Source organism: Balaenoptera acutorostrata, chromosome 3, assembly GCF_949987535.1.
Source record: "Balaenoptera acutorostrata chromosome 3, mBalAcu1.1, whole genome shotgun sequence".
NCBI lineage: Eukaryota > Metazoa > Chordata > Mammalia > Artiodactyla > Balaenopteridae > Balaenoptera > Balaenoptera acutorostrata.
In genome coordinates this window covers 113592107-113615827 of record NC_080066.1, presented here as the reverse complement: position 1 = coordinate 113615827, position 23721 = coordinate 113592107, and the positions used below count along the sequence as shown (strand labels likewise).

Here is a 23721-nt window from a genome sequence, read left to right as displayed (position 1 = left end):
TAGAGACTGGTCGTAGTATGAGATCTCTGAGCTATTATGAGTGACAACAAAATCTAGAATGAGGCCATGGGAACGTGTAGCTGCAGTGGAGGATGTAAGGAATTTAAAAGCTAGTTCCCCATTTGGACAAGAAAGGTAACCCAGAATGGTATGACTCAGAACAGCAGGAAATACCCATGACCCTGAGCCCAAATTTTTTAATCACTGTGGAAGTGTGATATGAAGGTCAGCAAAAGGCAGAGATGTGGATGGGGAAAGAGTGATGTATCAAGGGGATGTCAGAAGAGGAACAAAGAAGAACTATATTCTGAAAACCACGAGAGAGCCAGAGGAATGTCAGCTCCATTTCCTGGTCTTGAAATAGGAATAATCTTCCCTTAAAGGGACCTTCATGGTCAGGAGGAAGTCGGGTTTCCATCATAGCAAAAAGATCAAAAGACTGTTAGGGAAAGGTTAACAATATAGGAAAGTTTATTAGCAACAGGATGGTATTTTATTTATTTATTTATTTTTCAGGATGGTATTTTAGACGATAAAGTGGGATTAGTAGGAGAAAGAGCAAGCTGAGTTGTGTAGGAAAGAGAGAGCAGAGCAAAGAAAAAGTGATTAGAGACTTATATGAGGGAGACAGGACACAGAAATACTGAAGATTGCAGGGAGGTGAGAGAAGAAATGTGAATGGAATTATAATGTTAATTTTTGGCTGACTATTGTTTGTCGGAGATGAAGCAAAAGAAGTTGAGAGAGAGAGAGAAGGGATGTTAATACAACCAAAACACTAAGTATGCCTATATATTGTTTAGAAGAGATAAAGGAAAAGATGGTGACTTAAAGGAAATGAAAACACTAAATTTTGGCTTCATATTGTTTAGGAGAGATGAAGAGAAATGGAGATTATATGGAAGTAATATCTAATATTAGTGCAGGCTCTGCTTTAAGTTTTAGATTTCAGGTTTAAACATTTTGTTCTGAGGAAAAGCATCTAGGCACCTTCTCCCACCCCGACTTTCTCCACCTATTTATCTTTCAGGAATGGTTTTTAGTATATTCACATGGCGGTGCAGTATTGTATTGTACAATATTGCAATAAGGTTGTACATCACCATTATCTAATTCCAGAACATTTTCCTCACTCTAAAAAGAAGTTTTATACTCATTAAAGTCACTCCCCATTTCCACTTTACCCCCATATTCTATAAACCACTAATTGACCTTTGATCTCTATGGATTTGCCTATTCTGGACAGTACATGTAAATGGAATCATGCAATATTTGGCCTTTTGTGTACATCTTCTTTCATTCAGCATAATGTTTTCAAGGTTCATCCCATGTCGTTTGTAGCATATATCAAAACTTCATTCCTTTTTATGACTAAATAATATTCCATTGCATAGATATACCACATTTTTGTTTATACATTTATCTAATCGGTAGACATTTGCATTGTTTACTTTTTTGGCTTTTATGAATTATGAATAATGCTGCTGTAAACATTCGAGTACAATTTTTTTGTGTGGATGTATGTTTTCAGTTGTCTTGAATATATACCTAGGAGTGGAATAGCTGGATCATATGGTGACTCTATGTTTAACTTTTTGAAAAACTGCCAAACTGTTTTCCAAAGCAGCTGCATCATTTTACGTTCCTACTGGTAGTGTATGGGGGTTCCAATTCTTCCACTTTATCACCAACACCTGTTATTTTCCATTTTTTTAAATTTTAGCCATCCTAGTGCCTGTGAAGTGGTATGTCATAGTTTTGATTTGCATTTCCCTAATGACCAATGTTGAACATATTTTCATGTGCTCATTCTCCTTTTGTGTATCTTCTTTGGAGAGATGTCCATTCAAATTATTTGCCCATTTTTTAATTGGGTTATTTGTCTTTTTATTGTTAATTATAAAAGTTCTTTATATGTTCTAGATACCTGACCCTTATCAGTAAATGATTGCAAATATTTCCTCCCATTTTATGAGCCGTCTTTTTATTTTCTTGATAATGTCCTTTGAATAACAAAAGGTTTAAATTTTGATGAAGTCCAATCTATTTATTTCTTTCGTTGCTTGTGCTTTAGGTGTCGTATCTAAGAACCTGGCATATTCATAAATAGCTCCCCTTTGACTCTCAAAAGTGTCCCAGTAGACAATAAATTATATGGACACCCTACTAATAACAGTCTCAGGGATAGTTAATTAGAAGCCCCTGGGCAGGTGGATGAGTAAATACTCACTTATTTTACCCTTACTTCACCATAGCCAGTGTTATCATTTGGCTTCTCTAAAGAAGATCTGCCAGCAGTTGTAGTTGCCATTTTGCATAGTTATTCATCAAATTTACATTGAGCAACTACTATGTATCAAGTACCTTTCCAAAGGGGGAAAATTACACCTGGAAATCGCAAAAAGAAATCTTTAAAAAATGCTTTCTTTTTTTGGGGGGTGGTAAAAGTAATATACACAATTACAGATAATGAAAAGATTAAAAAGCCTGTATGCTCATTGCTCAAATATCATTATTTCATTTTTATTTATTCCCTTATAATCTTTTTTTATAAAACACCGGTATTTTAGCATTGTTCAGTTATAAAGGGATTTTATATTTGGCTTTTTAAAAACAATATTTTATCATAATACTTAAGAAAAAGTTTTTTTTTTTTAAATTTTGATCTCAGGGAGTATAAGGGAGAGGAAGCAGACAAAAGGAGAAAAGGTGTAAGTCAATAAAATATTATTAAGATGAGCAAGTATGGTCTATAAATGGATTTGTGCTCTGGTCTGTGAACGCCTGTAAGTTAACAAATTGAGTTCGAGAGTATGTAATTCTATTCCATATTATTAACATTTTTCTTTTTCTTTCTGATCTATGACTCTGGCTCCACTGATTATCTTAACTATATTATATGGTTAATTTAATTTCTAGCTATTGTTCATAGTGGTCAGTTAAATATTTGCATCTAGATAAGGTTCTCTATTCTAAGTTTATAGCTAAACAAGAAGTTGCCATATAAACTAATTTTTATTAGAATTTCCTTCAAGAATAATGTGTCCAAAGAAGTTATAATAGATCTGTCTTCATAAACACAGTAACTGATAAGAATTTCCATAAGTATTTTTTATAATATTGTATATAGTTTTTCCTCACGTATGATAATTCAGCAAGAATACTATTTATCAACCAGTTAGAGTTCTGCCCTTTTACTGGGTAAATTCAATTTCTTGAGCTAGACAAATAATCTTATTATGAATTTTACAACAAATTATTTGAATCATCACATTATCTTGTGTGGTTATTATTCAAAGGCATTTAATTTTTAAGTGGACGATCATCCATCATAAGTTTTTACATTCAAATGTCTGCAACTGGTGAATAAGGTTTTGGTGGGATGTCTTATATGCTACTTATAAAGGATGAAACATTCCTAAATTAAAGCACTAAATTATTCTCTTAAATTGCCTGTCTACAGGTAAACAGTATACTTGCCTAAAGAGCTTGCAGCTGAAATTAAGGGTTTGTGTAATATGCTTCTTCAGTCCTAGCTCTGGCTTGACCTATCCCATTCCTTAGGTTTTGGCTCATGTTTAGAACTGAGCCACTGATGTCATTGAATTTTGCTCCTTCACCTTGATAAACTCCATGATTAGTTTGGCTTATGATGGTGTTTCCTGTGGTTCCCATCAGGAACTTCCTGGCAGGGAAAAATTGCCAAGCTGACCAAGGAGTCTTCTCATTCCTCTCAGCCCCACTTTTATTGATTCCCCACAGACACCTCCTTCCCCCTTCCTGGAGTCAGCTTCGGATCCCATCATCCAGAGCCTTCTCTCCCTGGCCACCACGGTAAGTTTGTTGCTGCCCATTCCTCCCCCTTACCACCGAAACCTTCCTCTCCTGTTGTTCACTTCTTCAGGGTCACAATTTGCCCTGTCTTCCAAGGTGAAAACTGTATTATAGAAGGAGTCAGAAGAGATCTCGAGGATTTTTTCTCCCATCTCTTGTTATAGCATTCAACATTGACTTCCTAAAGTCTCTTTCCTTGTCTTTCTTTTATGAAAGCCAGAGGAATGATTCTAACCATGAGATTTTATTGATTGATTGATTGATTGATTGATTGATTGCCACACCCTTGCAGCTTGTGGGATCTCACTTCCCCAACCAGGGATTGAACCTGCTCCCTCAGCAGTGAAAGCACAGAGTCCAGGGACTTCCCTGGTGGCCCAGTGGTTAAGACTCCGTGCTCCCAATGCAGGGGACCTGGGTTTGATCCCTGGTCAGGGAACTAGATCCCACACGCATGCCGCAACTAAGAGTTCGCATGTCACAACTAAGGAGCCCACATGCTGCAACTAAGGAGCCTGGGAGCCGCAACTAAGGAGCCTGCCTGCTGCAATGAAGACCCAGCGCAACCAAATAAATAAATAAATAAATATTTTAAAAAGAAACAAACAAAAACACAGAGTTCTAACCACTGGACCACCAGGTAAGTGCCTAGCCATGAGATTTTAAAGGCAGATATGGAGGAATAGCGGTATCATAGCAAACTACAGAACCATTTTAGGTCCTCTTCACTCCTTGCCAATTACTCGTCCCTACAGGCAGGAGATAGCAGTTTTTCCCCAGCCCTCAGGTCCATGTGATTGAGTGTTAGCAATGTCGTACCCAGGAACTGATGTTTATATGGCCAATGGTAATAAAATTACTATGAATACAAATTTGATGGGCCACATGCATATGACGTTGCTTGACATATGAGTAACAGTTAAAAGAAAACCAAATAAATGAAAATAATTTCATGGAGGTAGTAGGATTATGTCTTTGTTTCCCTGAGTTTAAAAAAAAAAATTGTGTTTTCAAGTTGATGTTAATAATATTTTAAAATAAATATGTGACCACATACCTATAAAAGAAAGACTTTTAAAGGTGTTTAACATATTTTATACAGTTTTTAATATATGTGGTACTATGATAACATGGAAAAGATATCAGACAAGGGTTCAGAAGGCCTGGTTTTAAAATCTTACTTCTGGAATTTTGTTCCAAACATGGACAAACTACTTACCTATTCTGGGATTTGGTTTCTATTTCTTTCAAATAATAACTACTCTATTTACCCTGAAGGGATTTTTGTAAGAATAACAATAGAATATTTGAATTTTAAAACGGAGATCTTAGAGATCCTCTAGTACAACATGCTCATGTTCCAGAGGAGGAAATTGAGGCCCAAAGACGTTAATTGATTTGCTTATAAAATACATGATAGCAACTTTGGAACAAAATCATAAAGTTTATGCACATGTAAAACACTGTATTTCTTAATCTGATCAGAGAATGAGAAGTTGGAAGGGATGTTAGGAGTCCTAGTCAAGTATGAACATAATTGCAGTCGATTCTTGTGTAAAGTATTATCAAATATGTAGTTACAGATCTACCTTTGCTCAGTATTCCTGCTTAGAAGCACCAGCCCTGAATTTAACTGCTTCTTTCCAGGTTAGATTGTCTACTATTACTTACTTACCCTCATGCACCAAGGTCTGTGCTATGTTGTAAGTACTTCTTGGCTGAATTTTTATAGTGGTAGTTTGCCTACGGAAGAAGATCCTGCCCGTGCCCAAAAGTTCTTAATGGAAATTTAGTGCTAAAAGCTGTCATACACTACAGCAAGCTCAGCAGTACATTGACAAATAATGCTTGATAGACCAAAAAGTAGCAAGCTGTATCAGAAAAGGCCAGCAGATCTTTTGTTGGAGTGAGGGCTATCAGTGTCATTTCAGGCTTAAGATCACACTGAAATCAACAGAGTGGAAGCTGTGCCCAACCCGAGTTTTGTGACATGAGCTTTCCACATGTACACTCCAGCCTCCTCGATGGCTTCATCAACATTGAGCAAAGTCTGCTCCCAGGAACACTAGTTCTAAAAGATATTAGTGTGCATTTTTGTTTTTTAAGATATTATATTCCATTGTCAAATAAGCTTGGGAAACACCGCTTGAAATGCAGCCTACTAATATGCCTAATGACTCTTTAAGAAACGGCTATAAAATGTTAACATATAGTGTTTCTCAAATTTATTTAAGAATGCCTTTTTAAAGGAACAACTGTTAACATCTTGAGGAGTACAATCTAGAGCAAGACCATAGAGCTACATGGGTATACAAGAGTCCCATTGTTTGGGTAATACTGTTCTACTATCATTGAATTTTTTTTTTTTTTAAAGCCAGCTGCTCACGGAATCTTCATAATAACTACCTGAAGTAGGTATTTTTTAAAAATTAATTAATTTATTTATTTATTTTTGGCTGTGTTGGGTCTTCGTTTCTGTGCGAGGGCTTTCTCTAGTTGTGGCAAGCGGGGGCCACTCTTCATTGCGGTGCGCGGGCCTCTCACTATCACGGCCTCTCTTGTTGCAGAGCACAGGCTCCAGACACGCAGGCTCAGTAGTTGTGGCTCACGGGCCTAGTTGCTCCGCGGCATGTGGAATCTTCCCAGACCAGGGCTCGAACCCGTGTCCCCTGCATTGGCAAGCAGATTCTCAACCACTGTGCCACCAGGGAAGCCCACTATCATTGAATTTTATAATCTCAGGGGTAAAAGGAATCTTAAAGGGAATCTATCATTTTCAGTTTCCCAGATGTATAGTGGTTGGAACCTAGAGTTGTATCAGATGGGTTTGAACAGTAAATTAAAGTGAGATATCACATAGCCAGTCAAATGGGTAACTACTGGTTTACTTCATCAGTTTTACATACACCATTAATTACCAACAATTCTACTTCTAAGATTGCTTCATTTATTGGTGGGGAAAATTATTCCTTTATAGAAAGTCAAGAAGATGTAGTATGATGCATTATAGGATAAATATAAAGAGAAAGTATGTAAAATTCTCCATTCCTTCAACAGATATCTGATGAGTGCCTTCTGTGTGCCCAACAGTGACACCAAGTGTGTTGACAAAAGCTGAAGTAAGTTGGGAGTAGAGATATAAGGTAAGTGCCTAATAATGCTGGCTATCATTTCACAACAGGCAACATGCCAGTTATTTTGATTATATTTTGAATCTTCAGCACACCTCAGAGAGGGAGATATTCTCATTTTAAAGTGGGGAAACTGGGCTTCCCTGGGGGCCCAGTGGTTGAATCCGCCTGCCAACGCAGGGGACACAGGTTCGAGCCCTGCTCCGGAGCAACTAAGATCCCACATGCCACGGAGCAGCTAAGCCCATGCGCCACAATACTGAGCCTGCGCTCTAGAGCCCGCGAGCCGCAACTACTGAAGCCCGCGCGCCTAGAGCCCGTGCTCCGCAACACGAGAAGCCACCGCAGTGAGAAGCCCACACACCACAACGAAGAGTAGCTCCTGCTCGCTGAAACTAGAGAAAGCCTGTGCACGGCAACGAAGACCCAACACAGCCAAAAATAAAAATAAATAAAATACTAATAAAATAAATTCTAAAAAAATTAAAAAAAAAAATAAAGTGAGGAAACTGAGACATGAAGCAGTTTTCTCTAGGTCAAGCCTACTAAGTGGTGGAATTAGGATTTGAACACAAGTCTCCAGATTTGAAAGCTGTGTTCTTTCCATTAATTATAATACAGCTTCTTCTTTATTGTGACTTAAAATCTCAATTTGAGATTGAACAAAGTATAATAGTAATTGAGAGGTGAAACATTTCCACCTGGTTAAAATTAAACTGGTTGTTCCTCAGAGTTCTGTCCTTGTTGTTTTCGCTCTTTATTTTTTGTCTTTCATTGTATTAGCTGTCCACTCCATGTAGAAACGTTTTGAATCTAGAGCTCTCGTTCTGAACCCTGTTCTAAGCTGTAGTCCTCCATTTCTCCTTGGATGCTCTACTGTCACTTCAAATATGACGTGTTTACAATTAAACTTATTATTTCCTCCTCCTAATTTAATTCTCTTAGTCACTTGGGCTCAAAGTTTGGAGCCATCTTTGAATCCCTTGTAAAATTAGTGGTTGGACTCAATGATTCATAATATCCCTTCCAGCTCTAAAATTCTAGTGTTGTTATTCTTGTACCACATACTCAGTCAAAATGAATCACTTTCTCTGCTTTGGCCAAGAATAAATAATTTTGCGCTCAAATTATTTTCCAGAGTTATTTCAGTATCTTACAGAGTATATCCTACTCATCCATTCTTATGCATTCTTCAAAGTCCATTTTAAATGCCATCTCTTTCTTTAAACCTTTCATGAGCCTCCCAACTGGACTTCACAGCATTTGCTCTCTCCTTCAGGATCTAGAATATCTTTGTATCTTTCTCAGCATAGTTTACAGTACCCTACACACACACACACACACACACACACACACTCTTGTGGGATAAGGAGGGTGCCTAGAGGGATGCTTGGCAAGGGATGGAGCCTGAGCAGGGTGGAGAGGGCTTACAGACTGGGCATGGGCACAGGGTTTGGGAGCAGGGATAAGGAAAGAGAAGGAGGGGCTTGTGGTGGCTAATTTTGGGGTTTCAGACCCTTAGTGGGATAAGGGCAGCATCCTCCAAAGGGAGAGATAGCAGCAATGGGTGATTGCTTAAATATAGGAGAGGTGTTCAAACAAGTAAATATCTCAAAGATAATAGGATCCAGCATTCTCTCTGTAGGAGAAAGGAGTTATAAATGTGGAAGGGAGGAAACTAGAATAAACTGTGTGATGCTGGATTGGAGGTATGACTGTGAACATGTGGTTTTTCAACATACATAGTTTAATAAAGAAATCTAGCTATAAATGTGTTATATGTGAGTATACATATATAGATGCACTGTATATGTGTATGAATGTACAAATATTCCTTAGCTACAAACCCTAAGACAGCCTGAGCAGTGATACCTCAATAGCAGTGAGCATGCCTCGTGCTTCTAAATACCATTCTTGGGGACTTCCCTGGTGGCTCAGTGGTTAAGAATTAGCCTGCCAATGCAGGGGACATGGGTTCAAGCCCTGGTCTGGGAAGATCTCACAGCTGCAGAGCAACAAAGCCCATGCACCACAATTACTGAGCCTGCGCTCTAGAGCCTGCGAGCCACAACTACTGAAGCCTGCACGCCTAGAGCCTGTGTTCCGCAACAGGAGAAGCCACCGCAATGAGAAGCCCGCGCACTGCAATGAAGAGTAGCCCCCACTCGCCACAACTAGAGAAAGCCCGTGCGCAGCAACGAAGACCCAACACAGCCAAACATAAATAAATAAATAAATAAATAAACTAAATATCATTCTCCACTAAAAGGAACCAGGGTTCCCGGATAAATGGCTGCATCCAGGTGCCAGAAATTAAGGGAGTACTCAAAGAATGATGGAGGTGTGTCAAAAGGGGACAGAATAGTAAAATGTTAATGAATAATATGGATGGTGGGATATATGTTATATAAAACTCTTTCAAATTTTCTGTATTTAAAAAATGTTTTACAATAATACATTGTGAAAGGATGTAAAACACACAAAGACACAGAAGCCAGCATGAATGGGTGAATCTCACTGACCAAACTTGGGACAATTTGAACTCCAAAATAAACAATGATAAATTATAACCCATTTAATAAAATAGGAAACTCTGAATTCATGCTAATAGAAATAAATTAATTGAAAGTTTGATGAGAAACAAAAAAAAGTACATAGTTTCAAAGAATTTCCCCCACAAAATACTTCCTAATTACAAAGAGGATAAAAGTAACTACTGGAGAAGCCTGGCAGACACTACCTTATTGAAATAAACACCCGTAATGAGACATTAAAATCATGTGCCACCTCATAGGATGCAATGAGAAGAACAGAGCATCACTTTTCTGAGAGTCCTGTCAAAGACATCTACCCTGAATCTAATCATGAGTAAGCATCAGACAGATGCAAAGTGAAGGCCATTCTGTAGAATAACTGGCCAGGAATCTTCACAAGTATCAAGGATATGAAAGTCAAAGAAAGACCAAGGAAGTGTTCCAGATTGAAGGTGACTAAAGATACATGACAAGTAAGTACAGTGCTTGATCCTGAACTGAATCCTTTCATCATAAAGAGCATTATTGGGACAACTGGCAAAACGTAATGTATCACATATTTTGATTTTGCTAGTTATATTGTGATTATGTAATAGAGGTGCTTATTAGTAGGACTACACACTAAAGTATTTAGGGACAATGTGGCATTGTGTCAGCAACTTAGATCACAAATGGTTCAGGAAAAAAAAGTGTTCTCTGTTCTCTATACTTGAAACATTTCTGTAAGCTTGTGCTTGTTTCAAAATAGAAATTGAAAAATTACGTTCAAAATGCTGAGTATACTAGAAAAACGCACTTGACTTGGGGCCAAGAGGTTGTTAATCCCAGTTCCGCCAGTGACTGGGTGTGTGACCTTGAGCAAGCTGCTTTACATCAGGCCCCAGAGTTTCGGGCTGTAGGACACAAAGCTCTCTAAGGCCCCTTCCCCGTCTAGCATTCCACCACCTACACCCACGGCACTCCCTGCCTGAATTTCTCCAGGCTCCAGTTGTGTCTTAGACTTCAGATGCCCCAAGGATTCTGGGTAGCGTCGAAAACAAACAAAAATGGGTGTGGCCAAGCACTCCAGACTGCAAAGACGCTGCCCTGGCCTCAATCTAGGCCGCAGTCTCCGCCATCGCTCTTTCGGAGGTGGAGCAGTCACGCCTGCCAGTGTGGGCGCTCGATAGCTCGGCGGCCGGCTGGCGGGGTCTCGGCGCGGTGCGGGGCGTGTTCCCAATCGCTGGCTCCCGCCGCACTCCAGGCTCCGAGCTTTCCGTCCCGCCCCGCGCGCGCCCCTCCCGCCCCGCTGCCTCGCAGTCGCTACCGCCTGCGAGTCCCAGCGCTGTGGATCCGATAACGTGGCGAGGCTGGGACGGTCGCTGAGTCGTGGTCGTGGCGGACCCCGGGGGCGAGCAGTCGGGAATCGCCGCAGTGGAGGCGGCTCCCGGCGCGAGGGGGCGGTGTCCGTGCTGCTTGCCGACTAGGAGGAACCACACACCGGGGCCTGCACTGTAAGTTGAGCGGCTGGAGGGTCCCCGGGGTGGTCGCGGCAGCGAAGCGGTGGAGGAAGCTGGGACCCCGGGAGCAGGAACCGGACGAGGGATTAGGCGATCTGGCCGAAGGGGCCGGAGCCCGCCGAGGAGGGGCTGAACTGCGACGCGGGGACGGCCGAGTAGCCGTGCCCTCCGTCCTTCCTCTTGGGCTCCGGGAAAGTGGTTTCCCCCGTGCACAACAGGTAGGCGGGGACTCTGGCCGCCGGCGGGAGCCCCCAGGCTTGCGGGGAAGGTCGGAAGGTCGGAGCCCGCTTCGCCGGCGCGCTGCTTCCCGGACCCGCCCTGGCGGCGCCCGCCGCGCCGGGGGTTGGCCGGGAGCGGGGCCCCAAGCCGAGCTTCGGGAGAGGTTCTCCGAACGCCCGCGCGCAACCCTGGAGGCGCGTTTCCGGGAGCAGTGGAGAGTGGATATGGATAGCGCCTTCTCGCAAGGAAAGCAAGCCTTTGCCGGGGTAGCATTTGCTAAGTACGAGGAAGCATTTCTTCTTACCCTACTTTCGGCCAGCGCAGTGTCATTTCAAGGGATTATAAAGTCTTTGGATACTTTATGAAGCGCTTTATGGTATTTACTAGTCACAGTAATGTATACCTCCGGCAAGTTAAGATGATTTTTGTTAACTGTCAAGTCAGATAATAGGTGTCAAATGATTTGCGCTCCTTTATTAAAGGTCATAGTTATACATTGTTTTTATGTGCAGTCATTTATTCAGCAAATATTCAGCATCTTTTATGTGCAGGCTCAGCGCCCTTAAGGAACTTAACAGCCTAGAGAAGACGTTAAAAGGGAAAAAAGGGGCCCGTAAGTACGGTTCAGAACTTTGTCAGAGAAAATACTCTGGCGAGATTATAGTGTAAGGAAAAAGTGTGCTTGGAGCTGGGCATTAGGTGGATGGGGAAAGGAGAATTGCCCTGTTTCGTTTTCCAAACATTTTAGAAAGTATGTCTTTGAGAAAGTGGTTTTAGATCAGCATTGAAGCCGAGATTTATCTTACATTTTAATACCATAGATTTTTTCCCCTTTAATGAAATGGGTAAGCAGGCAGGGTTTATAACAAGAATAGTGACAGTTGGGAAAAGTACAGCTATTTTATATAGATAGTTATAGTATTGGAAGACTCCTAAACTGACGGGAGACCTGAATTTTAGCTTAAGCTCCTCCACTACTGTTTACAGATCTCTGTTAACTTTTCTCTTCTTTTCTTTTTGTTTATCATTGTATCTGACTTTAGAACAGAAAATACATAATCCAAAGTACCTTAAAATTTTTTAAAATTGCACTAATAATATGTTCTCTAAGGAAAAAATTTAAGAGCTTTTCGTCTTTAAGCAATACACCTATCTTCCTTTCTGCCATTCAGCTTTATTTCAAAAACGGGATTGAGAGCATTGATAACCTTTATGAGCTTTTCTTAATTATCTTTTGAATAAAATAAAAGATTAAACTCTGGATTTGTTTAGGTCCCTTCATATTCTAAAATTCTTTTATTCTAAATCCTGATTAACCAATTTAATGACATCGGCATTTTTTAAAAAAGGCTTTATTGACTCTTGTGTTTCATTAATTATCCATAGTATAGTTGATGGGTTTGAACAGCCCCTTCGTAGGACCTTAGTCCTCTCACATAAAAGCATTTCTGCATTTTAAGGAGACTGCAGAAACTGTTATTAAACTTCATTTAAGAAATGAATTGACTGAGGCCTAAGGAATTAGTAGAGACTTGTTTATATCATTTAATTGAATCCCTTGTCTAGTTGTAGTGTTAAATTCTTTGGATTACACTAGGGGTCAGCAATTGACAGGCTGTGGGTCAAATCCAGCCTGCTGCCAGTTTTTACAGATAATGTTGTACTGGAACATAACCACACTCATCTATTTATGGCCGTTTATGTATTGTTTATGAGTAGTTGTGGTAGAGCCTGTGTGGTCCACACAGCCTAAAGTATTTACTCTCTGGTCCTTCACAGGAAAAAAGTGCTGACCCTGCACTAGAACTCTGTAAACTCTTAATCACTATGTCTTTTGTGGGAGGAAGTAGGTTAAGTTCAGTTTTAATTCTTCATCTTTTTCATTATGTTAGGTGAACTACTGGATCCCATAAATGCTTCCACATCCTAGATGTGTAATGATGGAAAAAGGTCATGCCTTTTCTGTTATATTTACCTAATAATTTTTAATTTCAGCAATTCTAGACTTTTGGAAGGCTAGAGAACAGGAAGGATTTTTACGTGTTTTCTAAAAACTTTATAGTTTCAGTTTTGTTTTTTTTTTTAATTAATTTATTTATTTATGGCTGTGTTGGGTCTTCGTTTCTGTGCGAGGGCTTTCTCCAGGTGCGGCAAGCGGGGGCCACTCTTCATCGCGGTGCGCGGGCCTCTCACCATCGCGGCCTCTCCTGTTATGGAGCACAGGCTCCAGACGCACAGGCTCAGTAATTGTGGCTCACGGGCCCAGCCGCTCCGTGGCATGCGGGATCCTCCCAGACCAGGGCTCGAACCCACGTGCCCTGCATTGGCAGGCAGACTCTCAACCACTGCGCCACCAGGGAAGCCCAATTTCAGTTTTAATTTAGGTCTGATGTGGAAATTTTTTTTCATTTAGTAAAGTCTCTTTTTAATATTTATGTTTTTCACAAGTAACAGTAAGTTATTTTTATTCAGACTTTTTGTTTTTTTACCATGAATCTAGTGACATTGATTAAAAGATCAGACAGAAAATTATTGACAGTGTAACTGTGAGCATGAAGTCAAACGTATATATACAGTAAGACCCAAATTGGAAATTGGAACCCTCTAAACAGATACCCAACAGATTGAAACTGGAGCATGTATCCTGAATCATGTTAGGGATTTTCTTTTAGTAGTAACAACTTAAAAGATAATTATTTCTAGAAAAGAAGCATATAATATAGCCGTATTAAAGTATTACATTAGTGTTACCTGCCTAAGAAATTAGAGCTAATTATGTGACAGGAAAGAAGGAAAACTTGTATGAGGTGATATTTAAATATTTAAAGCAGAGTATATACTTTTGCTAATCTTAAAACCGTGGTATGGTTCTAACTTCACTAAATAAAATATTTTATATATGTACTTCTTTGTACTTATTTTCTAGATGATGCTTCTCTATGGATATACAACAGCATCTGTCTATATCCTTTTCTCTTGTGCTTGTAAATTTCTGTATGTTGAATATATGCATGTTTTTGTATATATATTCAAAATAATACCTCACTTGTTCAATACATTTTTTATGTAAGTAAAATTATCAGAAAATTGAAATTACCCATTGAAATGCACAAAAATTTTTTAAAGATATTTTGGGAGGAAATCTGGAAAGCAAAAAAAAAAGAAAAGAAAAGTATATACAGGTACAAAATCCCTTAAACTTACAGAGTCCAAAAGGCTTTTTTCTTAACTCATTTGGCAGCAAAACATCACCTGAGCTGATATGAAGCTATTTATAGTCATTATTTATCCCACCTTTATGTGAATGTTTATCTTTTGCTGCAGAAATATCAGTGAGTTTGATTATGGAGTGCTGCCCCAGAGCAACTAGGGGTTAGAGGTTATAGATGGTATGTTCAGTGTATTACTTGGGTGGGCTATGATGGTGGCAGCCAGAAAGCAGAGGAATAATGGAGTTGTTCCAGGGAGCTGCACTTGCAATGTTAAGAGCCTACTTAGGCATCTGGCAGGGAGTAGGAAGCAGTGTCTGCTAAAAAACAAGAACCCTCAGGTAGGGCTCCAAGAGGGTCAGAACTGTAGCGAAATTATAGACTAGGCATTTCATAAGATATGTTGTAAATTAGAAGTGGGAACCGTGAGGAAAAGCCAAGATGTCAGACGATAGTGTGCATTAAGGGTGAATCTGTGAATGCTAACCAGGGTGCAAGAGCCATGAATAGTTAGAAGGGGGAAAAGGAGGGGATTCTATAGCAGGTGGACTCTAATGGCTAACTAGGAAGTCCTAGGTGGCAGATTTCATGAGCAGCAGATACAGTGATATTTTGGAAAATTGAGCAAGGATTCCTGGCCTCTGCTGAGCTGGGGGAATAATGGCATCTTGTGAACTTCGCTCTTGAACTAAGTATCCCCATATTGCCTGCTTTTTAAAATATCTGTATTAAATAGTGTTTGGGTCACTTCCGTCACTGTTTCCTGCCTGCTCTGACTTCTTCCTGCTCTCAATGAGTTTGCTTCTTCACTTTTAATATGGTGCTCTACTCCACCCTAACTAGAATCCAGATAACTGGATTATTAGTCATGTCTAAACTAAACTAAGAATGAACAGACCTTGAGAGACAAGAAACTTAACGTCAGTGAAGTTCATGATCTTTGAAACAATTAATTGCTGTATATCTTCTTTTTTTTTAACTTTTTTTGTTTTTTATTGTACTTCTTGTTACTGGATTCTTAATTAGGTACCAAGTAGTGAGACTGCTTAGATAGTGACTTTCAAATTGAGTGTGGTAGGAGATATTAGAGTAAAATTTCTCTTTTAAAATTTGCCTTCTGGAATTCCAAAGTGTCCAGAGTGAAATCTTTCTTCCCAGGGGGAGGTGGAAGAGTTGGTTTGTGGAATGAAGAGTGATAAAAATTGTCAAGAATAGCCAAAGACTAACCTAACACTGTTAGTACTTATTGATTTACTGTCTAGATGGAAAGGGCCCTCTGGAAGTTGATGTCTCTAGTAGACCTCACACTTTATCAAAAAGCCTCAAAGTATTGGAGACCTAAGAGGAGAGTGAAGTGATAAGAAAGAACAAAGTTATAAAGATTAGATGCTTCAGTGGGCATGGCAGTAACTGTCAGTAATAGCAGTGATTAGAGACTGTATGAAGAGAATGTAGAAAGTAGTTGAAGGAACATGGACATTGAAACTAGATAGATGTAGGCGTTAATCTTTCTTCCACTTGAATAGCATCTTCATCTTGGACAAATTGCTTAACTCATTATCCTCATCTGTAAAATGAGGATGATAATATCTGAGTTTCAGTGTTATGAAGATTAAATGAGAGTGAATTAAAAGTTTCTAGTAAGTAAATCCTCAAGAAATGTTAGTTCCTTTTCCTATCATTGCCTTATTAGAGTTGGTTCCTGCTGTTCAGTTCCCCTCCCCCTCCACCCATACTTCCTTTTACTCTTAAAGGTTTTCTCTTTTGTAATCTGCAAAGAGAATTCCCAGGGCTGGACTTCAAATGGGGCCCCTACTAGCAATCTCCTTCATCGAATCCAGCTTCTGCCATTCTTCGCATCCCTAATGGTAATCTGCAGCACTTTGGAAAAACAAGAGAGGAAGGCAAAGGACATTGCATCCCTACTTCTGGCCCTTTCTTACCCCAACTTATAAATTTCTGTATAACTCCTGTTTCTTTCCTATTCCATCCTAGCTTCTCTGTCTTACAGGATGTGCTACCCATCAGTTTTTGGAGTTGAGCGTATCTGCCTTTCCTATTGACTTGTATTATGCAGTGGTGAGAAGCAGCTTTCTTGCCATATCTACCAAGTTTGCAGGAAATATTGTTTGAATCTTGGTACACTGAACGTATTTTCATTATATAGTAAAACAAGGTATTAGTGCTGTGCCTGGGGCATGGTGCAAGTTAGACTTTTGTCATATGACTTAAGAAACATGGATTAAGTTGATTATATGGGAATTGTATTCAGAATCCAAAAATCAAATTTTAAAACTTATGGTACAACAAGCCATTTTTAGCTTGTTAAAAGTATGGGGGCTTCCCTGGTGGCGCAGTGGTTGAGAATCTGCCTGCCAGTGCAGGGGACACGGGTTCGAGCCCTGGTCTGGGAAGATCCCACATGCCACGGAGCAACTGGGCCCGTGAGCCACGATTACTGAGCCTCTGCGTCCGGAGCCTGTGCTCCGCAACAAGAGAGGCCGCGATAGTGAGAGGCCCGCGCACCGCGATGAAGAGTGGCCCCCGCTTGCCACAACTAGAGAAAGCCCTCACACAGAAACGAAGACCCAACACAGCAAAAATAAATAAATAAATTAATTAATTAAAAAAAAAAAGTATGAATAATACAGATTTTTATGTGAACTGATAAATCTTAAATATGCTAGGTTAATTAAAACTATTTTTTTCTTTCCTTATATTCCAGGAGTAGTAAAGAAAAGATTCTGTTTGTATTTAGAATTCTGAATGTTAGATAATTTGATCCAAAACATTAATCAGAAATGGCTACTTTTTAAATAAATTTATTATTTTTTAAAATTTTATTTATTTATTTTTGGCTGCGTTGGGTCTTCGTTGCTGTGTGTGGGCTTTCTCTAGTTGCAGTGAGTGGGGGCTACTCTTCGTTGTGGTGCACGGGCTTCTCATTGCGGTGGCTTCTCTTGTTGCAGAGCATGGGCTCTAGGCACATGGCTCTGGACACTTTGCTCTAGGCAAAACTTCAGTAGTTTTGGCATGTGGACTCTAGAGCGCAGGCTCAGTAGTTGTGGCGCACGGGCTTAGTTGCTCTGCGGCATGTGGGATCTTCCCGGACCAGGGCTCAAACCCATGTCCCCTGCGTTGGCAGGTGGATTCTTCACTGCTGCACCACCAAGGAAGTCCCAGAAATGGCTACTTTTAAGTAGAAGTGTGACATTGACTTGTTACATATTCTTCTACTTCTTAAAAAATCCTGTCACAGTATAAGCGAAAGGGAATTTTAAATTTTTTGACTTACAGTACTCTTTAATGATACGTATTTAAAGATTGTGTACTATAGAACACTGAGTTCACAGGATTCCCTGCTGGGAAAAAAAAGAAAAACGTAAAGGTGGGGCAAAGGTTCATACTTAAAAGATGTTGAGAAACATCAAGTGCTGTATATATATTGGGTGGGCCAAAAAGTTCGTTCAGTTTTTTCTGTAAGATGGCTCTAGTAGCACTTAGTTGTCTTTAACTTCATTTGAAACAATTTTGTTAGATTATATGTGACAGCTGTCATATCTGCATGCATTTAAAAAAAAGACTTATCAGGAATCCACATTGGAAAAGAAGAAGTCACTGTGCAGATGACATGATACTATACATAGAAAATCCTAAATATACCACCAGAAAACTACTAGAACTAACCAATGAATTTGGCAAGGTTGCAGGATGCAAAATTAATGCACAGAAATCTCTGGCATTCCTATACACCAACAACGAAAAATCAAAAAGAGAAATTAAGGAAACACTCCCATTTACCATTGCAACAAAAAGAATAAAATATCGAGGAGTAAATTTGCCTAAGGAGGCGAAAGACTTGTACTCAGAAAACTATAAAACACTGATGAAAGGAATCAAAGATGACATAAATGGAAAAATATACCATGTTCTTGGATTGGAAGAATCAATATTGTGAAGATGATTATACTGCCCAAAGCAATCTGCAGATTCAGTGCAGTCCACATCAAACTACCAATGGCATTCTTCACAGAATTAGAACAAAAAATTTTACAATTCGTATGGAAACACAGAAGACCCCAAATAGCCAAAGCAATCTTGAGAAAGAAAAATGGAGTTGGAGGACTCAGGCTCCGCGACTTCAAACTATACCAAAAAGCTACAGTAATCAAGACAGTATGGTACTGGCACAGAAACAGAAATATAGATCAGTGGTACAGGATAGAATACTCAGGGATAAACCCACGCACATATGGGTACCTAATTTACGACAAAGGAGGCAAGAACATACAATGGAGAAAAGACAGCCTCTTCAATAAGTGGTGCTGGGAAAACTGGACAGCTACATGTAAAAGAATGAAATTAGAACACTCCCTAACACCATAACACCATACACAAAAGTAAACTCCAAATGGATTAAAGACTTAAATGTAAGACCAGACACTATAAAACTCTTAGAGGAAAACATAGGAAAAACACTCTTTGACATAAACCACAGCAAGATCTTTTTTGACCCACCTCCTAGAGTAACGGAAATAAAAACAAAAACAAATGGGACTTAATTAAACTTAAAAGCTTCTGCACGGCAAAGGAAACCATAAACAAGACAAAAAGACAACCCTCAGAATGGGAGAAAATATTTGCAAATGGAACAACAAGGGGTTAATCTCCAAAATATACAGTTTATGGAGCTCAATATCAAAAAAACAAACAATCCAGTTAAAAAATGGATGGAAGACCTAAATAGACATTTCACCAAGGAGGACATACAGATGGCCAAGAGGCACATGAAAAGATGCTCAGCATCACTAATTATTAGAGAAATGCAAATCAAAACTACAGTGAGGTATCACCTCATGCTGGTCAAAATGGCCGTTATCAAAAAATCTAGAAACAGTAAACGCTGGAAAGGGTGTGGTGAAAAGGGAACCCTCCTGCACTGTTGGTAGGAATGTAAATTGATACAACCACCATGGAAAACAGTATGGAGGGTCTTTAAAAAACTAAAAATAGAACTACCACATGACCCAGCAATCCCACTACTGGGCATATATCCTAAGAAAACTGTAATTCAAAAAGAGTCATGTACCTCAATGTTCATTGCAGCACTATTTGCAATAGCCAGGATATGGAAGCAACCTAAATGTCCACTGACAGATGAATGGATGAAGAAGATGTGGCACATATATACAATGGAATATTACTCACCATAAAAAGAAACGCAATTGAGTTATTTGTAGTGAGGTGGATGGACCTAGAGTCTGTCATACAGAGTGAAGTAAGTCAGAAAGAGAAAAGCAAATACCGTATGCTAACGCATATATGTGGAATCTTAAAAAAGTGGTACTGATGAACCTAGTTGCAGGCCAGGAATAAAGATGTAGACATAGAGAACAGACTTGAGGACACGGAGTGGGAGGGAGAAGCTGGGGCAAAGTGAGAGTAGCATCAACATATAAACACCACCGAATGTAAAATAGTTAGCTAGTGGGAAGCAGCAGCATAGCACAGGGAGATTAGCTGGGTGCTTTCCGATGACCTAGAAGGGTGGGATACGGAGGATCAGAGGGAGGCTCAAGAGGGAGGGGATATGGGAATGTATGTGTGCATATGGCTGATTCACTTTGTTGTACAACAGAAACAAACACGGTATTGTGAAGCAATTATACTCCAATAAAGATCCGTTAAAAAATAAAAAAATAGGGCTTCCCTGGTGGCGCAGTGGTTGAGAGTCTGCCTGCCAATGCAGGGGACACGGGTTCGAGCCCTGGTCTGGGAAGATCCCACATGCCGCAGAGCAGCTGGGCCCGTGAGCCACAGTTACTGAGCCTGCACGTCTGGAGCCTGTGCTCCGCAACAAGTGAGGCCTCGGTGGTGAGAGGCCCGTGCACCGCGATGAAGAGTGGCCCCTGCTTGCCACAACTAGAGAAAGCCCTCACACAGAAACGAGGACCCAACACAGCCATAAATAAAAAAATAATAATAATAATAATAATAATAATAAATAAATTAAAAAATAATAAAAGACTTATCAAAATTGGTGAATTTTTGTGTAGCCATTTTAATATTGAAGATGGAAGAAAAACAGCAACATTTTTGGCATATTATGCTTTATTATTTCAAGAAAGGTAAAAACACAACTGAAACACAAAAAAAGATTTGTGCAGTGTATGGAGAAGGCGCTGTGACTGATCAAACATGTCAAAAGTGGTTTGCGAAGTTTCTTGCTGCATGATGCTCCACAGTCAGGTAGACCAGTTGAAGTTGCTAGCGATCAAATCGAGACATTAATTAAGAACCATCAACCTTATACCACGCAGGAGATAGGCAACATACTCAAAATATCCAAATCAAGTGTTGAAAATCATTTGCACCATCTTGGTTATGTAAATCACTTTGATGTTTGGGTTCCACGTAATTTAAGCCAAAAAAACCTTCTTGACCATATTTCCACATGCGTTTCTCTGCTGAAATGTAATGAAAACGTTCCGTTTTTAAAACAAATTGTGATGGGAGATGAAAAGTGGTTACTGTACAATAATGTGGAACAGAAGAGATTGTGGGGCAAGCGAAGTGAACCACTACCAACCACTCCAAAGGCCGGTCTTCATCCAAAGAAGGTGATGTGTATATGGTGGGATTGGAAGGGAGTCCTCTATCATGAGCTCCTTCTGTAAAACTAAACGATTAATTCTAACAAGTACTGCTCCCAATTAGACCAGCTGAAAGTGGCACTCAACAAAAAGCATTCGGAATTAGTCAACAGAAAATGCATCATCTTCCATCAGGATAACGCAAGACCGCATGTTTCTTTGATGACCAGGCAAAAACTGTTACAGCGTGGCTGGGAAGTTCTGATTCATGCGCCGTATTCACTAGATATTGCACTTTCGGATTTCCATTGATTTCGGTCTTTGCAAAATTCTCTTCCTGGAAAAAATTTCAGTTCCCTGGAAGACTGTAAAATGCACCTGGAACAGTTCTTTTGTCAAAAAGATAAAAAGTTTTGAGAAGATGAAATTATGAAGTTGCCTGAAAAATGGCAGAAGGTAGTGGAACAAAAGGGTGAATACATTTTTCAATGAAGTTTTGGTGAAAATGAAAAGTGTGTCTTTTATTTTTATTTAAAAAACTGAAGGCACTTTTTGGCCCCCCCCCAGTATATATTCTGTGTGTGTGTATACACACACACACACACACACACACACACACGCCGTCCTGGCAATACATAGTGCACATTACCATATTACATGTGTGGGGACCCTCTGTAGGAAGGAAAACTGCCAACTTGGCATTTCCCAAAATGATTTGGATTTGGACTCCGCTCCCTCACACACAACACTTATCCTCATTTCCTCGTTCTTTGGCACTATTGTTCTACAAAACACTCTTTAGGAAACACTGCTTTACCCATGGCACACTCTCAACATTTAAGATTTATGTACTTATAGTTTCCATAATTATAATTGTTAATAAGAGCCTAATACTCTTTGAAAATGTCAAACTTAAGTTAACCATTTCTCTAATGTTGGACTTTCAGGTTTCCAGTTTTCACTTTTCATAGTGCTGTAATCAACACTTATGCTTCTGATATTTTCCTTTTTCTTTCTCTGGCATGAATTTTCAAAATCTGTTGCTTTTGTCAAATGGTTTTGATATTTCTGTGGCTTCTTTATATTTTCCAAAAGAGTGGAATCTGTTTGTACTGTCACTATGAATCTGTCAGATTTTCTAAAATCTCAGTATTGGCTATGAAATTTTTATATTTATAATATTTGGATTTAAAGTACATATAATTTTGAATCACTCAGCTAAATCAAATTCTTACTGAGCTTAAATCAGTATTATACACTTAACATTTTAAAGTATTAACTAATGGGTAACTAATTTATTTTTAGGGTTATTATAGAGAACTAGAAAGACTAAATTCATGTCAAATACTAATATCATAGATTTGAATTTCATTGTCATATCCCTGCTATTTTCTAAAGCAGTTTCAGTTGTTATGGGCTTATCTAAAAATAATAATCGGGGCTTCCCTGGTGGCGCAGTGGTTGAGAATCTGCCTGCCAATGCAGGGGACACGGGTTCGAGCCCTGGTCTCGGAAGATCCCACATGCCACGGAGCAACTAGGCCCGTGAGCCACAATTACTGAGCCTGCGCGTCTGGAGCCTGTGCTCCGCAACAGGAGAGGCCGCGATAGTGAGAGGCCTGTGCACCGCGATGAAGAGTGGCCCCCGCTCGCCGCAACTAGAGAAAGCCCTAGCACAGAAACGAAGACCCAACATAGCAATCAATCAATCTAAAAAAAAAAAAAAAAAAAAAAATTTAAAAATAATAATCAAGTTAAATCTTTCTTACCCAATTTAATAGATGAATTATAGGAGAGTAGGGGACACTAATCAGCTATTAAAATTATCTATATTATCTAGTCTCAGCATTCTTTACTTATAAATTAATAGTGCTAGTTTTCTGGGGTTTTTTTAAAGCATTTTGGTTATTTTTAGTTAAAGAAAAACAGCCTTTTCCAAGGGCAACAAAATGAACTTAAAGTCAGAAGGAAACAGGGCGTGGGCTTCTTACAAGCCATTGCTCCAAAACTTGGACGTGATTTTCCTCCTGGAAAATCAGGGCTGACTGGCCAGCAGAGGGATGGCTTCAGTGGTGAATGGAGCTGCAGCCTACCCCTGGTCACCAGTTTATAATGGTGATGTGAGGATTAAATGAAAAATCCGTTTGTCACAGCACCCCAGCCTCCAGAGATTCTGATTAAGTTGGTTTAGGCTCAACTTCGGTATTTTTTAAAAGCAGCCAGAGGCTGTCATCAAAAAATCTACAAACAGGGGCTTCCCTGGTGGTGCAGTGGTTGAGAATCTGCCTGCCAATGCAGGGGACACGGGTTCGAGCCCTGGTCTGGGAGGATCCCACATGCCGCGGAGCAACTGGGCCCGTGAGCCACAACTACTGAGCCTGCGCGTCTGGAGCCTGTGCCCCGCAACGGGAGGGGCCGCGATAGTGAAAGGCCCGCGCACCGCGATGAAGAGCGGCCCCCGCACCGCGATGAAGAGTGGCCCCCACTTGCCACAACTAGAGAAAGCCCTCATACGAAAGAAACAAAAAAAAAAAAAAAAAAAAAATCTACAAACAGTAAATGCTGGAGAGGGTGTGGAGAAAAGGGAACCCTCTTGCACTGTTGGTGGGACTGTAAATTGATAACAGCCACTATGGAGAACAGTATGGCGGTTCCTTAAAAAACTAAAAATAGAACTACCCTATGACCCAGCAATCCCACTA

General features: G+C 39.9%; 2 protein-coding genes across 6 annotated transcripts in view; both read left to right on the top strand.

The window, feature by feature from the left end:
- DTD2 (D-aminoacyl-tRNA deacylase 2) overlaps positions 1-6942 on the top strand; it is a 28194-nt gene extending 21252 nt beyond the window's left edge. Inside the window, exons 3-4 of the mRNA XM_057544181.1 lie at positions 3763-3834; positions 6892-6942. Of these exons, the coding sequence (XP_057400164.1) occupies positions 3763-3834; positions 6892-6899 (80 nt within the window). The 3' untranslated portion in view covers positions 6900-6942. The remainder of the gene's footprint in view (positions 1-3762; positions 3835-6891) is intronic.
- A 3914-nt stretch (positions 6943-10856) lies between these two features.
- The window catches only part of HEATR5A (HEAT repeat containing 5A), a 118704-nt gene continuing 105839 nt past the window's right edge, over positions 10857-23721 (top strand). For 4 of the 5 annotated variants that reach the window (XM_007180689.3, XM_028166007.2, XM_007180690.3 and 1 more), the window contains exon 1: positions 10857-10992. The gene's annotated coding sequence lies outside the window, so the exon portion shown is untranslated. Of the gene's footprint in view, positions 10993-11082; positions 11217-23721 lie in introns of those variants that run through there. The other variant, XM_057544687.1, reaches the window with a different exon arrangement.